Raw genomic sequence first — 25,474 nt, 5'->3', positions numbered from 1 at the left:
CATTTACATGTCTATACATTTTAAACACCTCTCAATTCCACCAGTATTAAATCATCGAAACAGTACATTTAAAAATAATAAATAAGAACCTTTATTTCATAACAGGGAACTGAAGAATGAATAACAAAATGTTGGAATGAATAGTATGGATTTAAGTCAAATACATGTACTTTATTTAGACTTTGGAGGAGATTCCTGGTTGTTAACGTTGTTGGTTTTCTATGTCTACCTAAAAAGAGAGAAACTCATATTATATTTTTTTGGGGGGGATGTAAAGAATTTAAGGAAATAAATGCTGTTGCGTAAAAGTCACATCAAACATTTTATCTCGCAATCTTCTTTAGGAATAAATGAGAATGACATGTATGTTATAATCATTTTTTTAGAGGCTACATGTAGATGAATAGAAAGAAAATATTCGATTTTAATTTTCTAGTAAAAAGTGGAAGATTGAAAAAATAGCTGATAGTTTATTCTAAAAAAAATAATTATCTAAAATTTAAAAAAAAAATCATAAATATATTTCTTCGATTTTGTACAATTCCTAGAAATATGTTCATCGACAAGGAAAGCATATTTACTAACACTTTATCTTCAGTCATTATGCTATACGAGGAGTGATCAAAAAGATCGCGAACTATCTCTATATTATATCTCCAAAACCACAATTCAGATAAGAAAAAAAAATTGGTACACACATAGCCATACAAAAGTTCTATAAATAGCATATGCTGAATTAAGTTTTGCTCCTTGTTTGTGACGTCACAATGTAAAATGACGTCACTATGTAGGCTACTTGTGACGAGGAATAATGATTGTCTCAGTCGATCACATTTGACACAACTATACAATTTATAGTATATCTTAGAAATCCCTTTGCAGAAACGTATAATAATTTGTATACAGTTAATTAAGACAAATGACTTTCTATAAATTTAATCAATGATTGGATTGATCGTTTAAGTGAAGGAAGCCAGATGGTTAAAAATGAAACTTGTTATGTTGCCCAGTGAAATCAAGTTTGAAAAGAGATTTTTTTAATTAAGCAATTCACTATCAAAGACCTGTAATTTAGTGGATATGCTTGAAAAATTTTTACCAGAGAATGGGTGAATATTTTTTTGCAACAATAATATAATGAAATTATATATTTTTTGAAAGAGAGGTGGGGGAGGTACCTAAAACGGAAATGCGTTAAATGCTTTAGATTTTATAATTTGTCATATTAGATATGTTTAAATAATATATTTATTTAAATACTGAAGTTATGGCAATTTTCTATTCACCTTTGATATGAAACAAATAAAATGTCTCTCACCAACAGTGTGATTATGGACAGTTTTATTTCAGATATATGGGTACAGTATATCTTTCAAAATGCTGCTTTAGCCATTGTGTTTTTGGCCATGCAAAACGAGGAAAGTGTTTTGCTGTATTTTTCTTCTACGTAGCTGTATCTATATTTAGACATAACGAGAGTATTTAAATGTCCTTCTCGATATATAGGGAATAATCGCGAGTTTCTGCAACTCCTTCTTTAATCAATGATTGGATTGATCGTTTTAGTGAATGAAGCCATTTCAAACAAATTAACTGTTTTGAAAAGAGATTTTTTATGTTATATCAAAGAATTAATTTAAATTGAAAGAAATATAAAATAATATAGAAAAATCTTAAAACAACTTTTGCTTTAGATTTTAAACATATTAGATATGATAAAAAGAAGGGGTCATTCTCTGACCACCTATATCTCTCCTGACGTGATTTGTGCATGGTGGCCATGCATTTTTGAAAGGTGGCAAGCCTTGTTGGGCATTTCAAACAAATTAACTGTTCATGTTATTAGAATTAACTTTTGATCTCAGTCTCACTTTTCCACAATATATTCCTGATAAAAGTGATACTGAGATCAAAACTGAGCTCGTCTAAGATTTTTTGCCTCCAGTCCAGATGTGCATTAAAATCGGTGAGGATTAATTTAAAATATGATCAATACTGAAACCAAATATTGTTTCTTTTATGGAAGATATTCAATTAGTTCGCAAACTGTTTGATCACCCCTCGTATTAATGAACAGTGTTTGTTAATACAGTTCACAGGCACGTTGGTTTACGGAAAATGTAACGTGTATTGGAAGAATGACATGTCTAATTAAATTCTTATCTTTTGTTTATTAGTATGTAAACAATTAGATCCATTTCCTTAATTGTTTTAGATTTTCTATGATTTTTACTTTGAGATAATATGATTTACGGAGAAATCGCTTAACGTTAGGTAACGCAACGACCTGTTTCCAAAACTGTTTAGACTGTTCACAGTTCTTAATATCCTTCATTTCTGTAGAGTTAAATATTAAGTAACTCTATTAATACATGAATTTTTTTTTTTCAAAAATGTCTTACTTTGGCGTATAGTGATGTCTACATGAATGAAAAATTCTCGAAAACAACATATAATTAATCCATTAATTAGGCCTATTCAATATAACAATAATTCTTTACAAAGAGTACATGTGTTTCTTATGTAATAGGAGTTGATTTGTTAAACTACTTACACTTTCCTTTCATTTATTATTAGAATGAAGACTATCCTTATCATTTTCTGAAGGCACTTCAACACGCAGGTCTGGAGTGTGGGTAGTCTCTCCCAATTCATTCCTTTATCAATTAGACAAAGATTATCAAAAGATTGATAAATAAGTAGCTTTTTACTTAGAGAATATTTGTAAAATGTGGTCTCAATATTAATACTCAGTCATATCAATCAGAAAAGGACGCCGAATTTTACAGATTTAAACTTACAATGCATGTTTCTCGAGAATTTGGTTCCTTACAACACCCTCTGTAAATATATAAAATATAAGAATTGTTTTAACGCATATTACTCCCTGTACTCCTATACTTAAAAATCATGAATAAGGAAGCAAGGGAATCAATTGTCAATTCTCATGTAGCTCTCATGACGACATACGTTGTTTTAGGGTCCTGTGGAACAAAAACACGGCGACACCAAAAACTAGGACACTAAGCACGAGAAAGGTAGACACAACGGCCATCAGTGCGGTCCCTGTATTCCTTGGAAGCTTCTCTTGTACTTCAAAAAAATTGACAAAAATAAATTTTATTATTCGTAAGTTGTAAAATTCAAACAAAAGCGCGTCATTGTTATATACTATGGCCAAGTTCATTTCCATTCAATCAATTGAAAATGATATTTCTGTTCTTTTTCAATAGAATTATTTTTAAGCATCTTATTTGAAAAACAGTATTCTATAAATTCATTTATTATCAAATATTTTTTCATAAATGAAATACATGTGTATATGAAGATAAACAAACAGCATTTAATCTCAAAAGTCCATTTAACAGTACAAAACTAGAGCAGAACAAATACGGACACCCAGAACATGAGAGGTACATGTGAGGACAGGAGCTGCAGAGTAGTGAAGATCCGATGCCGATCTTGTATTGATCGGTAAAAAACGGTAAAATCCGTCGACAACTCAGTGTGTAAATAATAGCCTTACAACTGGAATGGAAAGGTCAGTCAGCATTGAACTCAAGGATACAAAGTTTTTTATGACAAGTCACTGTATCAACCATAGAATTAATTATAACTTTAAACAGAACTGCTATTCCTTTTTTCATTAAAGTCTTTGTCAATAATTTACCCCGTTTTTATAGATTGAACATGTACTAGTATTCATGGAACATACCATGAGAGCTATAAACACCATATGTTGGTAAAGAAGGTATATTGCTGAAGGGAAGGGAAGTTGACGATTGAAAAGTTATGGTAATCATCTTTAATCAAAAAGCTTGGTTGCTAGATCATCATTAATTTTTTTTTTCAAGTAAAATATCCAAATATGAAACAGATGCGTCAGAATCTGTGATATATTCTTACATGGATAAACCTGATCATTTCATTTTCACATACAAAGATCGATAACTCTTTGTCTCTTGCGTTCATAATACATTGGGCTCGGTGCTCAAAAATTCTTGATATTTGTTGTATGAGCATGTATTCTAGAATATTCTTTTTTATTCTGTAATTTGAATGAATCAGACGCAGAAAAAAAAATTAAACCCACCCTCCTTCCCCCTAATTATATATTTTATTATATGATTGAATAATTTCCTTCTCTCTGATTGGCTGAGATCCAACTATGTTAGAAAAATACTACGTTGTATTGACCTGCACGTGACGTTCCAGGTCAATACAAGGAATTATTGCAGGTCAATACAAGGAATTATAAACCTGTTCATTTTTTTCTGTGTTCTTGTTGAAATTTCTTGTTTAAACTTTCAATTAATTAAAGCAAAGAAACAGTCTTGTAGGAGTTTGCTATCATTTAATCATATAATAAAATCATTTAATCATATAATAAAATCATTTAATCATATAATAAAACAGTTATTGCTATTTTTTAGGTCAATACGATGATTTAAACACCTTCGAAGTACAATATTCACTTCGCCCTTCGGGCTCAGTGAATATTGTACTCCTCAGGTGTCTAAATTATCGTATTGACCTAAAAAAAAACAGCAATAATTGTATATTATCTACCTTTAGCATCTCTGTACTTTTGTACTGTGTCAATGTTCTTACTCAGAAACTTGTTGTGCACTAAGAAATGGTAGTGCTAAATATCAATAACTGTGCTTCCTTGGATTTCATTTATGTATTTGCAGACATTAAGGGCATGTTTTTAACCACGGAAATGTGTTGTTAAATAAAAGAAAAGCAATTAGATTCTCCCGTTATTTTCCGATCATGACAAGGAGCGCACGGCGGGTGTGACCGGTCGGCAGAGGATGCTCACTCCTCCATGGCACCTGATCCCACCGCTGATGTTTTGGAGATCCGTGTTTCCTCTGCTTCTATTTTGTATTGTTTTATGGACTTTGATATTGAATCTCCATATCCTTCATAAATAAACATAAAAAAATGAAACACGGCGAATGTGACCGGTTGGTAGAGGATGCTCACTCCTTCATGTTGATGTTTGGAGGTAGTGTTTGCTCTGATCCTATTTTATATTGTTTAATGGACTGTTACGACGCACTTTGAAAAATTACGCACTTTGAAAAGACTTTTTAAAGTGCGTTAAATTGGGGACCATATCAACGCAGTTTGAAATTTCTTTTCAAAGTTCGTCGATATCGACCATATTAACGCACTTTGAAAAAATGTGTATGGCTTGGTCAATATTTTTGAAAATCTTAGGTATGATAAATAATTGAACCTTTTGGATAACTTTACGGCGATTACATCAAATCTTGACGTGAAAGTGAGCAATTTTTATTTTTCCATCCTTTGAAAATTTTCTCTCTCATAAATGTTTTACTGTACCTATTTTTTCAAAAAAATTTCAGTGCGTAATTTTTTCAAAGTGCCTTGCCACAATGGACTTTTGAGCTCGAATGCTGTTCGTTATCTCAATATATTTCACTGTAGACTTTACCATTACTGATGTACATGTACAATGAGAAGTTAAATTATCAATTATCACATTTTAACTTATTCAGAATGCGTTGACAATATTATGATACATAGTCAATGTCTATGGGATGGTTCCTACTACCTCTTCTAACTGAAATCTTTACTAAATGCATTAAGCTTTAAGTCATTACTGGGAAATGTAATCGACAACCGTTTGGTATACACAAACTCAATCCCGACAATATAGGTCGGACCTCTATTTATATCAAAGTGAACCTGTTTATGCAGAAAACAAATCATACTAGCAATTAATATATCTGGTAATAGATCTGTGGTACATAACCCTCTGCGAGTACCCAAGAACATGGTACGGTTTCAATACAGATCTTGCTCTGTGTTTTTCAAGAAAATGAACGTGATCAGGAATAAAACACATACTTTTTGAATCTATGTAATCCCATGCTTAAAGATCAACAAATCATTTTCCCATGACTATCTCAGTGCTAATTATGATGCTATCAACTTGTGCATTTCCCGTATTTTCTTTAAAAGTTGCAGAAGACACCAATTTTCTATGTAATTTTCTTTCAGTTTCAATTATCCACACGCATCACCCATCAATGTTTTGAATCAAAGTACTCAGAAGTACAGAGAGCCGGGCTCATTTACAGAGTAGAATGAATTTCTTACACGAATCACGTTTATATTCTGATGAAAAAAATTATTTTAAAACTATCAATATAAATGAAAGGACACTGACAGTGAGTTTTTTAATCCTAATACCGCGGTCCGATTTTGTCAGAATCAGAATTAATCTGGTACCGCAGCTGAATGTAAACAAACAGGCCAGTCTGGTTCCCTCTCCTGCTTTACCTCGTGTTTGTAGAGAACTACGATAACACTGATTATCAAAAATCCTTACGCTAATTATAATGAATTATGATCTTTGACTTCGGACTGAGGTTTTTTTCAAAGTCATTACTACTAATGTTTATTTATATATATAAAACTTCGTTTTATTTTTGTTGCTTTATTTAGCGTTTGTATTATCTCAAAAGCGGTTGAGAGTAAAGAACTATATTTTTGCACGTAACTTTAAAATGGCGACTATGGGGTCAACATCCTGCCTTGAACAGGATCACATAAGCCGGCAATTGCTCTTTGAGCAATAAGCCCGGCTAAAAATGGGATTTTGCAAAAGGAATTTTACAAACATATCCAAAAATTCAAGGGGGCGACGGCTGTGGACACTATTTTATTTTCATTAATCCTTGAGATGGATCATTTTGAGACTTTTTCGAATGGTACTTCTTCATGGTATATGCTTTTCTGATTTTTTACAATCAAATACCTGTTTAATATTTAAATCAGATTCAAAACGTTTTGAAAACGTTATATAATCAGGGCACAATAAAGCTAAAACATGCCTTCTTTTTTGTTAAAAACCTACGTTTACGAAATTGTACTGCTGTAAATATATTCAATGACATGAAGTTATTAATGAATGAGAAAAGGGGATTTTTCAGAGAAATTAATTTTTTTTCATTACAAAGAGGGCAAAACATACCCATTGTCGTTGAAGTTGAGTGTGTTGTGGTCAGGTTGTTGGAAGTTGTAGCAGGCATAATGGCACTGTCCGGTTTGATAGTCATTTTCGTCTGTGGTCTTAACCTAGTTGGTTCCAGATCTTCGTTGGCTTCAAAAATTAAACACAAATAATTTGTTTTAGTATGCGTGTTCTTGTGATCCATTTTCTATCTGAGCATATTTTCAATTATGAAAAAAAGGTCAAAAGATCATACATGTACAAATGGATTTGCATTTAATTTGCACATATACATATAGGTGCATATTCTACGTATATATTTTGTTGACTTGTTTATAATAAAATCCATATTCAAGTGTGCTGCCGTGAACATAATTTGATTTAATGAGGAATATCCTAGTTTCTTGTATATCGATGTACAAAAATATATGGATTTGACATTAAATGTCTAGTTGAATGACATTTGGGAGCATATCAAAGATCAAAGATAGCAGTAAAAAATTAATTTCCCTTCCGAGCCCCCTGTTAAAAGCTTAGAAATGAAAAGATAATTATTAAATTTGATGTCATTGTAATGTTTACCAGGCTCCAAGACCATAAACTCAGAACAGACTTGCGTCAAAATTTCAAAGTAATACATGTATATCTTTTGAAATTATTTTCAAAACAAAACAAATATTGTTCAATATACTTTAATTGGAATAGTATACAAACATGTTAATGTTTGACAATATTTATATTGTTAATAACACGTAATCATTTTAAATCAAAAACTTTTATTTCAGGTAAAGATATAGTAAATGAAAGGTGCCTTTTTATATTCATATGAAGCAGAATTTGTGCAAAATCTTATGCCTGAAAAGAAGGAAACACTTTCTGTGGCCTTCAACTCGATATTTAGATATATAAACGATGTATTGTCAATTAACAATGGTAATTTCCATCCCTACGTTGATACGAAATATCACGGTGAGCTTGGGATAAAAGATACCACAGAGTCTGACACATCTGTTTCATACTGGATATTATACTTGAAAAAGACGTTAATGGTAATCTAACAACTAAGCTATATGATAAACGTGATGGCTTTAACTTTTATATTGTCAACTTCCCTTACTTCCTTCATCACCTGCATACGGAGCATATATATCTCAGTTGATTCAATACGCAAGAGAGTGCTCTACATATGAAAAATTTCTAAAACGAAGTAAATTATTGACATGCAAGTTGAGGAAACAAGAAAATCAGCTGTCATCATTTCGTAAGTTCTATGATCGATACAATGACTTATTCAGCAAATAACATTTATCATTGAGTCAAATACTGACTGACGTTTTTCTTACTGCATACTTTTTCATACTAATTGTTAGTCCATGATTTATACACTGAATTGACGACGGATTTTTCCGTTATTTCCCGATCATGAACAAAGAGCACCTGTCAGCAGGGGATGCTCACTCCTCCATGGCACCTGATCCCACCTCTGGTGTTTTGGAGGTCCGTGTTTGCTCTGCTATTACTTTGAATTGTTTTATTGACTTTTGATCTTGAATACTGTTCGTTATCTCCATACCCTTCTACAGATTTATTCTACTGATTTAAAAAAAATTCCTTTTATGATGCTTTATAACTTCAGCTTGGTCAAATTAGGAGTTTTGGGGCATAATTTATAGATAAACAAGATGAAAAAAAAATTTATCTGTCATTACATTTAATACTGTTAGTTATCTCCATATCCTTCTTTCAATAAAAAAAATTAAGAAAACCAGTCTTGAATCAATTTATTGTCTCCAGGACAGTTTGTGCTTCAAAGACCTTGATAGCAATAACAATTTATCATTTTAAATGCTGGCTGATATTTTTCATACTATTTGTCACATCATTATATACATACTGAATTGTCAAAGGATTTTTCCGTTACCACCCAATCATGACGAGGAGCACACGGCGAATAGGACCGGTTGGCAGGGGAACTTACTCCTCCATGGCACCTGATCCCACCTCTGATGTGTTGGAGGTTCGTGTTTGCTCTTCTCCCATTTTGCATTGTTTAATAGACTTTGAGCTCATTGACAATACTGTTCGTTATCTTCATATATTTCATTCGATTGGAATTTAAACGATTAATTTTTCTATACTTCGATGTAATATAAATGATTGTAACTTGAAGTACTTACCAGCACATAAAGAGGGTAAGATCCGATCATTCAAATCGTTCAGTTTATCAAAGTTTTCTACATTAAAGGTGTAGTTTGAGGCAGGAAAAGACGCAATTAGGTTTAATTCAGAAACATCACTTAATCCAATGCCTATTGCATACATGGTTATTCCATTGGCCTTGGCATGAGATGCTTCATCTTGCAATCTATTTGCATTCATATTAGAGACACCATCAGTAAAAATTAAGGCAATGTTTCGTGCGTCCCATCTATCGCCATTTGCGAATGAGAAATACCTCTGCCTCATGTCTCTTATTGCGTCAGCTGTATTAGTACTTCCAAAAATCCAAGGAATTTTGTCTATAGCATTAAAAATGTCTGTAGATGTGCTGTACGCATTTAAAAAGAAGTGATCATGTACGTTTGTGCTGTAGCTTAGAATTCCTACTCGAACACTCCCAGAATCGATGTCCAATTTGTTCAAGAAGTTTTTACAAAAATGGAGAATTTTCTGAAAGTTGTTTTGGCCAACACTCGTCGAAGAGTCAAGGGTTATGACTAAATCAATCTTTTCAAAACCACAAGCTGATGGGTGAAAATAAAAGACTCTTTAAAATACTTCACACTAAAGGAAACAATTGAAGAGCAGATGAAACTGATTTTGGAGGCAAAATAGTTACGTTTCAACATTTCTTTAAAGAATATCATCTAATCGAATTCAGGGGGAGTTTATCTGCATTAACCTCAGTGTATACATTTACTTACTTTTATTCAATAGCTATTCTAAAATTTAAAGAGCAAATATAGATGAAATTTCGTCATGCATTGTATTCATTGAAATAAATTTGGTAAATTCTATTATATGGATTAATATTTATTGTATCTTTGAATATTTTTCATAGTATATCTTCTTTCCGTTGTTCATCAATATTTTATTCATAATGACTTTTTTGAAAAGGCTAAGACAGGAATTGGGAAATAAGAATACTAAGTATATCATAGATTCCTTGGTTGTGTGTGCTTTCTGTTTGTTTCTTTGTTTGTTGTTAAAGTCTACAAGATATATTTTTCACGTGCACTTTTATCGAGACGCTATCACTTGGTAGTGGAAAGCTGCAAATTTTAATCTATATTCGGCACTCAGGGCCACTGAGCAATGAATCTCAGATCATTTTTTATTCCAGCATCAACCGCTACACTGGACCTCGATTTGTATGGTCTCATCCGAAGGAACGGTCTCCATGTCCCACAGGTGGATTTGAACTCTCGACCAGACGCGCTACAACAGCGGATTGTTTGTGGACTAAACATAAGTACCCAGTTTGCAATTATAATTCAAACGGCAGCCGACAACATGTTTGTGGTAAGAATAGAATGGCTTTAGAAAGTAAAGGGCTGCCCAAACCAGATACATACACCAAAAAAGATAATAGCTAGAGTAATGCAAGCAATGGAAAAGACAACTCATCATAATTGATTTTGAAGAAAGGTGTGACAGCATTCCCAGAGAAAGTTTGTGAAAGATCCTAAGAAACTTGGCAATCCATCTTATCTAGTCGTCCTAATAAAAACATCATAAGTTTTAAAATGTTCTGTAGGTTATTCTTCAAGTTAAACACAACCTTGATTGTAAAATCTTTAGTGCCTGGCAAGGAGTTACATTTTTATATCGAGAACAACCCTCAGTAAAGACAACGCAGGCATCCTGTGGACTCATTTCAGTAATAGATAAGACTATCTGGAGACACAAATGCAAACTTATAAACATCCAGTTTACAAATAAGTCTCATCAAAGTTAGTTTGAACATTAACAAAAAAATGTTTATCTCCGAATTCAATTTTTTCTCTCTCCAAATACAATTAAATAAAGATATTAAACACACTATGCTTACATGTCTGAAAAGGACGGTGCTATCCGATGATTAGAAAAACGAAGAGAATATTTCATCAAGCTGTAAAATATTAGGAAATCGAACAGTATCAGTAGACACACGATCAAGTTGCATTATTGCTGTGTATTATTTGTATTAATGTATGGTGCTGAGTGTTTGAAACAGACGTAAAGTGATCATAACAAACAAGAAAATATTTCTTTATGCGTGTCACAGAAAAAATCTCAAGGATATTTTGTCTGGTCTACAAAAGTTACCAACAAAAATGTTTATGAAATAACAAAAACAAAACAGATGTAAGGACACTACTAAGGAAAAACAGATAACAATGAACTGACCATGTCCTAAGAGAGCAATGATATTACAAGAGTTGCACTCAGATAGACTCTAGAAGAGAAAGGGAGGAGAGGCCGACAAAACACAAATGGAGGAATACTGTTGAAAAGAACTGAACTCAAGGGCTCAAAACATGAAACCTACCTAAAGAGAGGTTGAAAAGATAATCAAGAAAATAGAGAAGAATGAAAATTCCTTTGGCCTGGTCCAGTGTGCCTCTGAATGCAACAAGGACTAGGTAGTTTGTAGGTAGGTTAAATTTATACAATTTCGAATAGTTGTCCAAAATTGATTAGTACAGCAGGTAACAACAATTTTAATTTCGGAATTCAAAGAGTTTTGAGATGAATAGCTTCTGTCAAATCAGAGATTTGCCACGATAAAGATGTTTACATTTAAGCACGACAAACTACTTTCTCAAAATTGATGGAACGTTGTGAAATGTTGTGAAATGTGAAAATGAGAATTTATATTACAAGGAATATAATTATATGAGGAGATATATACTTTAAAGTCGTTTATTTGGAGCACAAGTTCTAACGGTAATTTTGGATATAAGGTATAAGATATTATTAGAAATATTATTAGATATTATTAGAAAGAAAAGAAAACTATTTTATATCAAAGCGGTTTTAAAATCATATGTGTGAATTTATCCTACATGTATATATTTATTATCTAAGCATTTTTCATTTTATATATATATATATATATATATATATATATATATATATATATATATATATATATATATATATATATATATATATATATATATATATATATATATATATAGTTCATTAAGCTTACGTTTCGTTGAAAGTGACATCATTGTGTTAGTGATGGTTGTAGGTTTTGGTCTCGGTCTTGATAATACATCTTCATCAACTTTGTAAGAGAGAAATGGATAAGATTTGGAGTTCTACATTTCATCAGAATATAAAATTAACATGAGAAAAGTTCAAAAATTTAATCCTGTAACAAAGCTTGTTACAAAACAAAATGTTATGTCAAAAGATAACTTTCTTTATATATATATTAAGAAATATTTCGGATATAAAAGAATATATATTTCCCCAAGTATATCTAAAAGTAAATCTTTTTGATTAAAGTTACAAGTTAAAAATTGTAAGTCACAAAAACTCACTTAAACCGACGATTTCTGATATGGATTTGTTAATAGCATCATCACCCTCCTCTATATTAATGAGATGACGATAAATATAGAGAGGATGGGTTGAAGTCTCGTCAATTTCTGTTGTACCATTCAAATAAAAACCAACAGTATACAGATTAATCTTTTCTTTCTCTGTCTCTTCTGCTTCATTCCATGTGGCATATAAATCATCACTCTTCTCATTTGCCGTCATTAAGAAAATGAGATTTCGAGCAAAGTCTCGATCGCCATTTCTTTCGTTGAACATTCGACGACGTACCTTACGGATGGCACCTGCTGCATCAGATGCCGTTCCTGCTTTATGGCCTACTCTATCAATAGCATTAACAATATCCTTTTTTGATGTGAAGTTATTTAAATTCCATTGTATGTCGTTGCATTCTCCATATCTCATAAGGCCCACAGTGTATTCTTTGTTGTCGATGTCGAATCGATTGACCAAAGATTTGGCATATTTTTTCATGGCGTCAAACGTTTTCTGTGGAACTGAGGAATCAATCATGATGACAACATCATATCCGGAATCACGTGGTGGGGTCGTAGTGGTTGTTGTGGTTGCTGTAATGGTGAAATAATCTATCTTTAATAGGAAGGAGGAAAAAATTATACGGATATTTAACCTGCCTTTTATTTACAGATATGAATAACTTTCACCTTCAGCTTTACCTTCCTGAAGAGTGATTTATTTCGTTCATTTTTAACTATAGAATAATTTCAAATGTCTTAAACATGGGGTTATAATTTTCTATATAAAGAAAAGAGAAATTTGTTACTCATTCCTACTCATAGTTGTAGTTGTAGGTAATGGTCTGTCTCTTCTCGGGCGTAGGATATTATCAACTGGAAGTATAATTCCAAAAATAATTTAATGAGTTTTAGAGAATATAAATAATATTTTACTGACAATGATAAATGTATAGAATGTAAAGATTTATCCATCAAAGCAAATCTTATAAAGAACTATGCAATTAGGTGGATAAAAACAGGAACCATTAGTTTTGGTTTAAAAGTCCACAAGTTAATTTTTTTAATGTTTGCATACCTGAATTGGCAAGCATTACTGGAACATCTTTGGCATCCTGTTTTCTTGTAATCAAATATCTATATGTACTAAGGGGATGTGTTGGAACCTCATCGACCTCAAATGTGTCATTAATGTAAAATCCTACGGTATAAATGTTTATGCCCTCATCTTCAGCACGTTCTGCTGCCCGGAACGCCTCATAGGGATCCGTGCTCCGATCTACTCCAGTCAGTAAAACAATTAAGTTTCGTGCAAAGTCCCTGTCTCCATTGTCCTCTCGGAAGTTCTCGAAGTTCACAATGTCTAGAGCGTCTTGTAGATTACTTTCACCGGGTTTGTATGAAATGTCTTTAATTTTGTCGATTACTTCTTGTTTCGTATCGAGGTCTTTCAAATGAGCAAATGTATCTGAATCCCCGCTGTAGCGTACGAGACCAATGCGATACTCTTCATCATCGATACTGAGATTACCCACGAGATTTGTAGCAAAGTCCTTCATTTGGTTAAAGACTCTCCTATCATCCACGGACGAATCTAGCAGGAATACGACATCATATCCAGTGTCTCGAGGTTTTGTGGTTGTCGTAGGCATGACTGTAGTTGGTTCTGAAACAATGCACAAAAGTGTTGAATCATAGTATCATAATATCATCATAATATTATTCTAGAGATAAAGAAATCCAAATTTAAAGTGAAATGTAAAATGTACCTGTACAGACAGATTCAAAGATTTTCTCATCTAAACCTTCAAGTTCATCAAAGGAATCAACTGCAAACGCATTTACACTGGCCGGCTGACTAGCAATTCCGTTTAATTCCTTCAAATCTCTAAGTGTAATACCAATGGCATAAATATGTATGCCTTTATCTCTCGCCTTTTCTGCTTCAGGAATCGTCCTCTGATAATTGATATTGGATACGCCATCAGTCATGATAATGCATATGTTTGGAACAATCGGCCTGTCACCATTGGCTTCGGAGAACATTTCTTCGTGCATTGTTTTCAGTCCATCGGCGGTGTTGGTACTTCCATATCTCCAAGGAACTTTGTCAACGGCGTCAAACAACTCTGCCTTTGTGTTATAGGTGTTGAGCTGGAATTCTACCGTAACTTGAGTACTGTAAGTCATAAAACCAACTCTCACCTCCCCACCATCTATGTTTGCAGAGTGAAGAATTTTCTTAATGAACACTTTCACTTTGTCAAGGTTATCTTGGCCTACACTAGTGGAGGAATCAAGGATGAAAACCAAATCCAGTTTTGGAAAACATTGAACTGAAATAATATATACGGAATGCATTTATTGTATGTGTAAAAAAGGGTGTGTTTGAGAGAGTGTGTGAGGGTTAGGGTGTGTGTGAGGGTGAGGGTGTGTGTGTGTGTGTGTGTGTGAAGTTGTGTTAGGGTGTGTGGTTTGATGCAAGAGGATGTGTTATAAATGTGTGATTTTCCATTGAACGACGATTTAAATTTATTTCATGAAATTCGCAAATTTTGCTATTTAATTGTATTTATAAATATGTTTTAAAATTAAAATTCATACCAAGATAAATAAACGAACTCTTAGGTACTGCTGGTCTTATGGTACATATATTTCCATTCTCCTGTGATGTAATAGGTTTTAGCAAAAAATTTTATCAATTTAAATAAAAAAACGATTAAGAAAAAATCTTCTGCAAGAAAGCTTTTAATTTGGTATAAAGCATACGATATAATTTTTAAGTTTACGTATTATACAAAATGATGACTTTAAACAAGACTGCTAATATTCTTGTTTCATCAAGATTGTCACGAACTTACCTCATTTAAGAAATTGTTCATACTTAGAGCATGTTTATATATATATAATCAACTGAGATATATAAACTCCATATTCAGGTGATTAAGGTATATTGCTGCACAAGTAAGGGAAGTTGACGATAGAAAAGTTTAAGTCATATCGTTTATCATAGAGCTTGGTTGTAAGATTAGTACCGGTATAAACGTTTTTTTTTCAAGTAAAATATCGACGTATGAAATCATTGCATAATATCAATTGTCATTGAAAAATGCATCTACAACAAAAATGTTACATATGCATATACAAGAAAAATGCTAAATACCCGGTATGCATATTGGGTATGTTCTAATAATACATGTATTTGGTCAGGTAATTGCAAGGAATATCTAGGAACAAAAAAAAATTGATATATTGACATACATTTAATACACTAATTTTGTTTTATATCAGGTGGGTTATTTACATTTATTACATGATAGTGAGGGAAATATGAATACTTATTCAGCCAAAAAAAAATCATATTTCCCGAGGGCTTTGCCCGAGGGGAATATAATATTTCTTGGCTGAATATTAAAGTATTCATGTAATGAATTGTTTATAATACCAAAACATGCAAAAACTTTGAAGAAAAAAATTAACTTTCAAATTCGGCACTCTCAAATTCACTTTCATTTTAACGTTAGTGTTCCTGAAACCTTTTAACACACTTCAAATCAGCAATTTTGTGACGTAAACTAGTCTATTAAGACGTTGACTACTCTAGGGAGTTTTCTTTCAACGATAACTATATTGCGGAAAATACACCAGGTATCCGAAGAGGTGAATTATGATGAAAAGCATGCCGACGACCGGGAAATATGAAGGTTTATGGCCCGATCACATGATAATCTAGAACCAATCAGATAACGCGTTGTGTAGAATAATTACAGTACTATGGTTCATTTGGCTACTTGTCCCTGAGGATCTTTGAAACGCATTAACAATTTTAGGGCACTATGATCAGTGCGCGCAATGACTGTATGACTATAATGTCGGAATTGTTTGCATGCAAATGCAAGAGCTAACTTTACCTCAGATATTGCCGACTCGTATTTAAATAAAACAATCAATCAAACACTTTTGGACAAAGTTTCATATGTAAAATCATATTTCCCGAGGGCTTTGCCCGAGGGGAATATAATATTTCTTGGCTGAATATTAAAGTATTCATGTAATGAATTGTTTATAATAACAAAACATGCAAAAACTTTGGAGAAAAAAATTAACTTTCAAATTCGGCACTCTCAAATTCACTTTCATTTTAACGTTAGTGTTCCTGAAACCTTTTAACACACTTCAAATCAGCAATTTTGTGACGTAAACCAGTCTATTAAGACGTTGACTACTCTAGGGAGTTTTCTTTCAACGATAACTGTATTGCGGAAAATACACCAGGTATCCGAAGAGGTGAATTATGATGAAAAGCATGCCGACGACCGGGAAATATGAAGGTTTATGGCCCGATCACATGATAATCTAGAACCAATCAGATAACGCGTTGTGTAGAATAATTACAGTACTATGGTTCATTTGGCTACTTGTCCCTGAGGATCTTTGAAACGCATTAACAATTTTAGGGCACTATGATCAGTGCGCGCAATGACTGTATGACTATAATGTCGGAATTGTTTGCATGCAAATGCAAGAGCTAACTTTTCCTCAGATATTGCCGACTCGTATTTAAATAAAACAATCAATCAAACACTTTTGGACAAAGTTTCATATGTTATAACTCTAGCTTTGCCGTCTTTATCCTGCGACACTAATGCGCCAAGAATGAGGTCCCACTTGACTCGCAACCGTATCAAGTATAAATGGCGATGAGAATGTTGCATGTGCCAGCATAGGAGCAGTTGTCAAACACTTTATAAGTGTATCAAAGGTATTTTGTCAATCAGACATGTCAGACGTCCACTTGAACTTTCTTCCTTTTTCTGTTAACCTAAATAAAGATTAAGCAATGCTTGAACATTCATCTATAAATATTCGGTAATAGCTGCGCAGGCCTATAAAAGATAGTACTTAAATTAGGGTCTTCCGTCTTCAGCGGAAGACCCTTCTATTAAGGTCTTCCGTCTTCAGCGGAAGACCTTATTGTTTTTCTTCGGTTTCTTTTTCACTTTTATTAAGGTCTTCCGTCTTCAGCGGAAGACCTTATTGTTTTTCTTAGGTTTCTTTTCCACTGTTTTTATTATTAAGGTCTTCCGTCCTCACGGAAGACCTTCTAGTGATTCTACTGTTTCTTATTATTAAGGTCTTCCGTCCTCACGGAAGACCTTCTAGTGATTCTACTGTTTCTTATTAAGGTCTTCCGTTTCAGACGGAAGACCTTATAGTGATTCTACTGTTTCTTTTTATTAAGGTCTTCCGTCTTCACGGAAGACCTTATAGTGATTCTACTGTTTCTTATTATTCTTATTAAGGTCTTCCGACTTCCTTCGGAAGACCTTATTGTTTTCCGTCGGTTTCCTATTATTATTATTATTAAGGTCTTCCGTTTCCAACGGAAGACCTTATTGTTTTCGTTCGGTTTCTTTTTCCCTATTATTATTCTTTTTTTTTCTTACCGATTTTGTGCACGCGAGTTCTCGAAAATGGCTCGACCGATTTTCACCAAACTTTCAGATCTAATAGATATTTATCTGAACCTTGTCGGAAATTTTAGTCGTCGATGACGTCACTTCCGGTCGTGAGATATGGACGATTTTCTGATTTTTAGAGGGTCGGCTTGTCCTGGAAACTCCTCCGGGACGAGTTGAAATATTGACTCAAGATTTTCAGTGAAAGTAAGGGAAGGTTTGCTGAGTTGCAAGCAGGCATCAAAATCTTTATAGCGCAAAAGGCGCCGACGCTCGGTAGAGCCCAAAAAATGTCTCGGAAACATCTCACAAAATTTGACATCTTTTGCTTTATATCTTCGTATCTCTTCATAATTTGTTATAACATATAGAAGAAAAGTTGTACAGATTTACGGGACCTTTCATATGAAATCAAGAAAAAGGGGCTGACCCCTCAAATCAGGGGCTCAGAAGGGCCAAAACTCTTTCATTTATATCTCTTTATTGATCAATATTTTGTTATATATTACAGAAGCAAAGATATTCATCTTAACAATTTGCAACAATATATTATAAAATTTTGATCATATGTTACGTAATTAGGGGTTACACGGGGTCAGAATGTCAAATCTTTGACGCTTTATATCTCAAAAAGGGGGAATATTTTGATAAGCAATATTGAACAAAATATGATCAGAATAATGTTCTAAACAATATGCATACTTTGAATTTTTGTAAAAAGGCCCCATTAAGGACTTGGAGCGATGGCCCCTAAATATTTCCATTCAGCATATCTCCACCACGAAAAGAAATCTCTGAATAAGTGTTGAACAAAAAATCTTTTAAATGACAAGACCTTTCATTTGATATGAAGAAAAAAGGGCTGACCCATAAAATTAGGGGCTTAGAGGGGCCAAAAGTCTTTTATCTTTAACTCTCTAATGATCAATATTTTGTTATACATTACTGAAGCAAAGATATTCATCTTAAGGGTTTGCAACAATATATTATAAAATTGAGATAATATGTTACGTCATAAGGGGTCACAAGAGGCCAGAATGTCAAATCTTTGACGCTTTATATCTCAAAAAGGGGGAATATTTTGATTAGCAATATTGAACAAAAGATGGTCAGAATAATGTTCTAAACAATATGCATACTGTGATTTTTTTTTTAAATGACCCCATTAAGGACTTGTAGGGGTAGCCCCTAAAGATTTCCATTCAGCATATCTCCACAACGAAAAGAAATCTCTGAATAAGCGTTGAACAAAAAGTCCTTGAATTTAAAAGCCCTTTCATTTGATATCAAGAAAAAGGGGCTGACTCTTCACAATAGGGACTCAGAGGGGCCAAAAGTCTTTTATCTATAATTCTTTAATGATCTATATTTTGTAATACATTACTGATTAAAAGTATTCATCTTAACGAATTGCAACAACATCGTATAAAATTTTAATCATATATTACGAAATAAGGGGTCACAATTTATATCTTTATATCTCCAAAAGTATTTAGAATTTGTAATACGTCAAAGAAGCAAAGTTGTTCAAAATGACAAGCTTAATCTACTGGCGTCGTCAAAATACGTCTGGCGTCGTCACTTCCGGTCAAACAGGAAGTAGTCGAAAAACACATTTTTTGCCGTTCTTGACAAGTTTTTGGGTTACATATGTCTCTGGAAGCATAAAAAGTAATTTTTCCGTGCGTCGTCGTCACTTCCGGTCAAACCGGAAGTTGCAGAAATGGCTTATTTTGAAGGTTTTGATGCAAAATTGAAATTATAAAGTCACTTGAGACTACTTAGCTCATTGCTTTCTTTTGTTCCATCACTTCCGGTCAAAACTGGACGGAAGACCTACTCGTTGCTTTGCAACGAGCTTTGCTCTAGTTATTATTATTATTCTTTTCATAGTTATGGCGATATCTCAGCTGTGTCTTTACGGATTTCAAAGATTTTTACAGGAAAGATGCATCACATTAATATCTCCAGACGTGTTTTTCATTTTTTCAAAATTTTCTTCCGTTCGCGATTTTTGGTGAAATTTGTATTTTTTAAATGGATTTTTGTACACTACTTTTCTCAAAAACGGCTAAAGATATGACATTGAAACTTATGGACATGAAAGAGCATCACATGTAGATGTGCCGAACGTCCTTCATTTTTTGTCGTTCCTACTTCCGGTCGCAAACGGAAGTGAATTCAAAAAGTCCAATTTTTCAACTTTTTTGTTTTTCAATATTTTTCTTTCGGATTTACAGGGTTTATAAAGCGTTTTCAAATATATCTATATATGTTTTCATTTTTTTCATGCGTGCATTTATCGCAAAGATATTACCGAACCAATCTTTGTCTTACTGTCGGGGGTTCGAATCCGGCTCGGGGCGTTCCTCAAATTTTTTCTTTGTTTTTGTCTTTTTACAGTTGCAAATTACTTTTCACTCTTCTATATCATGTGTGGAAGATTTTGCCGATTTTTCAAAGCTATATTTAGAGATATTTTGTGAAATACATGAAACAATTACGATCTGTGTTGAGAAACTACTGTAAATAAACGTAAACGTAAAAAAATACTCAGTTGGTGACGCAGTATAGTTGCAAAAGAGAAGTCGGTCGGAAGACTTGCTTGTTGCCTGAGCAACAAGAACCATATCTAGTTATTATTATTTTTTTTTTTTTGACAAAATTTTGTGCAGGCGATTTCTCGAAAACTATTCAGTGGTTTTTCATGAAACTTTCACAAAATATGTGTCATTATATGAAGTTGTTACATCCGAAGAGAAATTTGGAAAATTCGCTTTTAGTGCCAAGTTATTGACAATTTCCTGATTTTAAAATGCGATTTTGTCGCGCACTTTTATCGAAAATGGCTAAGTATATGATATGGAGACTTATTGGAGATGATAGATCATGACTTTCTGGTTTGCAGAATCACCTTTTCGTGTGTCGTCAGTACTTCCGGTCGTTACGAGATGGAAATTTAAAAAGTTCGTAATTTTCAACTTTTTTGTTTTTCAGTATTTTTCTTATTTTTGCTTACTATTTAATTTGTTTGAATATTGATAAATCGAAACTCTAGATATTAGCATTCAAAAATCTGAAGCGGGTCCAAAATGGCGGCTGTCTCTGTCAACGCCGACATTTCGCAATAGTGGTTTACGGAGGCATCCGAGCGTTTGCTTTTACGAAAGTAACATAAGAATAAATGAAATGTAAAGGAATACTTGGATCGTCACGTCGTAGTTTCGTTGCAGTTCTGTGTCAAACTAACGTCTTCTATAAAAGGTTTTGGCTGGTTTTCAAAGTAGAAAAAGAAAAGACTAAATGTGCAAATGAAATTCGATACCTAATATCTTTTGTGCATCACGGAAAAACAGATCTTAAATCATACTAAAAAATAATACTTTCTCAAAAAAGATTATCAATTAATATTGTCAGTATAAATCGTAACCACTGTTTTTCCTATGCACACTTGTGTCATATTAAACTAATGAATAAGACAAAAATAAGAAAAAGATTTTTTAAAGATCGCTTTATGGAGTTTATTTTAGCTTTCTTGTCTCGAAGACCTGATTTAAGTTATTCAGCAAAAATTATATCTGATTCCTTGACCATCGAAGGGCGAGCCATGTTTTTCGGCGAAACGTTTCAACCTTTTTTGATTCACTAATCGGGATAGTTCACCTTGGGGATAAGCAGGAAATTGAAAAAAAAATCATAACCGTTTCACCGCTTTAGTGTTACATGCATATATACAATATGGAATTTTTAAAGTGTGTTAAACATACTTTCTAAATCTCGAATCTTAGGCTATAAGAACGTTCTTTTTTAATTTCATTGAAGCTATCACACCTATTTAATAGAACATACTAAAGAAAAAGCGCGAAGATTAACTCGTGGCATTTGGCGCTAAATTTTGAATAGTGACCTGCCTTTCATAATTTTAAGAGAGAAGAATATTCGTTAATATATACAAGCAGATTTAGAGTAGAGGTTCAGATAGCGTAATATTTAGTGCGTTGGAAATTCATGCTAGCGACTTGGGTTCAATCCCCCTTGTGTGCAAATCTTTTTTTTTTTTTACTTTTTTCAGCTCGATTTTACGTCTTCTTTCCGGAATCGGACGGAAGACCTCTCGTTGCTTGCAACGAGTTTCTCATCTAGTTATTATTTTTTTCCCCTTTTGAAATTTCTTTTTTTGACGATTTCTCAGAGATGACTAGACAGATTCTCATGAAATTTTCAGGGATGATAGAGAAGTAAAATATCTTTTAAATGTAGTTTTCAGTTTTTCAAAATTCACTTCCGGTCGTCAAATATATCCGATTTCCTTTTTTACAAAAGAGATCATGTCCGGACGATTTCTCAGGAACGGTAACAGATTAAGACACGAAACTTTCAGGAATAATAGATCATGACAAGTAGATTTGTGCAATATGTTTAAGTCCGGTCGTCACAGGAAGTGGTCAAAGAAATCGAAAATTTCAACTTTTTCTTTTTTGAAACTTTTTTGCATCACATTATAGCATCTTATTTGTAGTTTCGAAATATGTCGGTCCCACCGGAAATAAAAAGAACAACTTCCGGTTATAAGAGAAAAACTGCATATTTTCAGTATTTTTCTTTCCCATAAATATTTTTTTTAGATAAAGTATTTGTAATGATTTTTGGATATGTTATTCAGACTGCAAATGACTACGGCAATGTCAAATATCTTTGTAAAATTCACTTCCGGTCTCGTGATTTCCTGTCCTCAAAATGAGAAGTTATCATAGCTAGATCTCGTAAACGATAAGAGATTAAGACACCAAACTTATACAAGTGGTAGATCTTGATAAGAAGGCAAATTCAGTTGGGATGAGATTGTCAGCCGTCACTTCCGGTCGTCACAGGAAGTGATCCAAAAAATCAAAAATTTTTACTTTTCTTTCATGAAACTTTTTTTGCAAAACATTGTAACATCTTATTTGTATTTTTAAAATATATCAGTCCCACCGGAAACAAAACCGACAACTTCCGGTTTTAAGAGAAAGACTGCATAATTTCAGTATTTTTCTTTCCCATAAATATTTCTTATACATGAAAAATTTGTAACGATTTTTAGATATGTAATTCAGACTGCAAATGTCTACAGGAAGGTCAAATATCTTTGTTAAATTCACTTCCGGTCGCGTGATTTTCTGTCCTCAAAATGAGAAGTTATCATAGCTAGATCTCGTAAACGGTAAGAGATTAAGACACCAAACTGTTACAAATGGTAGATCTTGATGATTAGGCAAAACCAGTTGGGATAACATTGTCCGCCGTCACTTCCGCTCGTCACAGGAAGTGATCAAAGAAATCGAAAAATTCAACTTTTCTTTATAGAAACTTTTTTGCATCACATTATAGCATCTTATTTGTAGTTTTTGCATCATGTTAAAGCATCTTTTTTGTAGTATCGAAATATGTCAGTCCCACCGGAAACAAAACCGACAACTTCCGGTTAAAAGAGAAAAACTACATAATTTGAGTATTTTTCTTTCCCATAAATATTTTTTAGAGTTAAAGTATTTGTAATGATTTTTGGATATGTTATTCAGACTGCAGATATCTACAGTAATGTCAAATATCTCAGTAAATATCTCTTCCGGTCGCGTGACTTCCTGTCCTCAAAATCAGAAATTATTATAGCTAAGTCTCGTAAACGGTAAGAGATTAAGACACAAAACTACTAGGGGTGGTAGACCTTGATGAGTAGACAAATCCTTTGAGTTTAAGATCGCCTGCCGTCACTACCGGTCGTCACAGGAAGTGATCAAATAAATCAAAATTTCAACTTTTCTTTATGGAATCTTTCTTAGTATTACCTTATGGCATCTTACTTGTAGTTTCGAAATATGTCATTCCCACTGGAAACAAAAACTGCGACTTCCGGTTATGAGAGAAGAATCTGCATAAATTAAGTATCTTACAATCCCATAAATATCTTTTATAAAAAGAGTATTTGAAATGATTTTGGGACATGTTATGCAGACTACAAATGTCTAGAGTAACCTCAAATATCTTCTTTTGAAATTTACTTCCTTCAGGTCCTCAAAATCGGACCTTTGACCCTTACTCAAAAAGTTAAAAAGAAATATTCATTACCTTTATCTAGATTCAGCTTCAAGTGTTAATCTCAAGTTTACCTCTCTCTCTCTCTTTCTCTCTCTCTCTCTCTCTGATGACCTTGACCTTTGACCTTGATAAATGACCTTGTCTTTTGGCCACATTGACCCAAAGGTCACAATCAAGCTTAAGGTCGTGGAGGTATTTGCAACTCTTACTCTAACAAATGCTTATAAAATATCCCCTTCCTTCTCTAAAAAAATAAACAATCAACAGCAACGTAGAGAAAATGTCTTCAAGTCAAACGACATGAAATATTGACATAAGATTCGGAATAAAAGCAAGGGGAGACCTGAAAGAAAGTGTCTTGAGAGTTTTAAGGTGAGTCTCTAAACTATAATGAAATTGTAGTGAACATCAGCAAAATCTGCATTTTTTTCTGTCTGAAATTTAGTTATTGCTGAGCATAAACATTAATCAAAGTTTGCATTGGCTATTTCTGCAATTGTTGTTAATATCATTCGATTCTTCTGCTCTGTTACGACATTTCAATACCAAGTATTCATGCTTTCTTAGGTGTATGGAATTTATTTTAATTTTATTTAGATTTAAATATGAATCGACCGAATTTCGGAAATAGCGATTTTTCATATCAATGAAATTTTCACGCAATTTAGATAGGTTAAATCAATTGCAGTTACCCCACTTGATACGATATGGTGTTGAAAAAACGCCCATGACTCACTCACTGTTTTTCCGGGATTTTGAATTTCCTCTGCAACTGACCACGTGTATTACTTTCGCCTTTGTAACTCTGTATATGCTAAGTGTCATTGCTTCACTGCAAGTGTCCCATAATTATTCTAATCATTTTCCTACATACAATATCACATCAAACGGCCAATATCTAAGTTTTTTAAGAAATTTGACCGGGACTTTACTACGAAACTATTTCTTTCACTTCGAAACTATTTCCTTCAACCTTAAGATAATAAGCTTACAAAATACCTTAAATGTTGTGGAATTTGGTAGCTCAGTGGTTAGCGTGTCCGACTTTCAAACTAATGGTTTTGGGATCGATCCCAGATGGAGGATTTTTTTTTTTGCCTATTTAAAATAGAAAAATATCCTTCTTACAGATAAATAGAGGAGAACGGAAGACCTTCTTTGTTGCTGTAGCAACAAGATTTTCTAGTTATTATTAAGGTCTTCCGTCTTCAGCGGAAGACCTTCTAGTGATTCTACTGTTTCTTATTATTAAGGTCTTCCGACTTCCTTCGGAAGACCTTATTGTTATTCGTCTGTTTTTTTATTATTATTATTATTATTTTTCTTTTTTCATAGTTAGAGCGATATCTCAGCTGTGCGTGGACGGATCTAAAAGATTTTTACAGGGATGATGCATCATGAGAATATCTCCAGACGTG

At 33.2% G+C, this 25,474-nt stretch overlaps 1 protein-coding gene across 1 annotated transcript; it reads right to left on the bottom strand.

Moving 5' to 3' along the window:
- Positions 1 to 77: 77 nt before the first annotated feature.
- LOC134248981 (collagen alpha-4(VI) chain-like) lies at positions 78 to 14,855 on the bottom strand (the record flags this gene model as incomplete). The annotated part of the gene is made up of 11 exons (XM_062731359.1): positions 78 to 229; positions 2,555 to 2,657; positions 2,802 to 2,841; positions 2,971 to 3,093; positions 7,013 to 7,141; positions 9,169 to 9,735; positions 12,189 to 12,266; positions 12,526 to 13,113; positions 13,339 to 13,395; positions 13,598 to 14,185; positions 14,289 to 14,855. Coding segments are annotated over 10 exons (2,831 nt in total), but the record flags the coding sequence as incomplete, so codon positions are not given.
- Between the last annotated feature and the right edge of the window lie 10,619 nt (positions 14,856 to 25,474).

The sequence above is a fragment of the Saccostrea cucullata genome, unplaced genomic scaffold, assembly GCF_032062105.1.
Source record: "Saccostrea cucullata isolate Sc308-1 unplaced genomic scaffold, CSIRO_AGI_Scuc_v1 ctg4977, whole genome shotgun sequence".
NCBI classification, from domain to species: domain Eukaryota; kingdom Metazoa; phylum Mollusca; class Bivalvia; order Ostreida; family Ostreidae; genus Saccostrea; species Saccostrea cuccullata.
The sequence above is the reverse complement of the archived record's forward strand: the minus strand, read 5'-3'. Positions and strand labels throughout refer to the sequence as shown.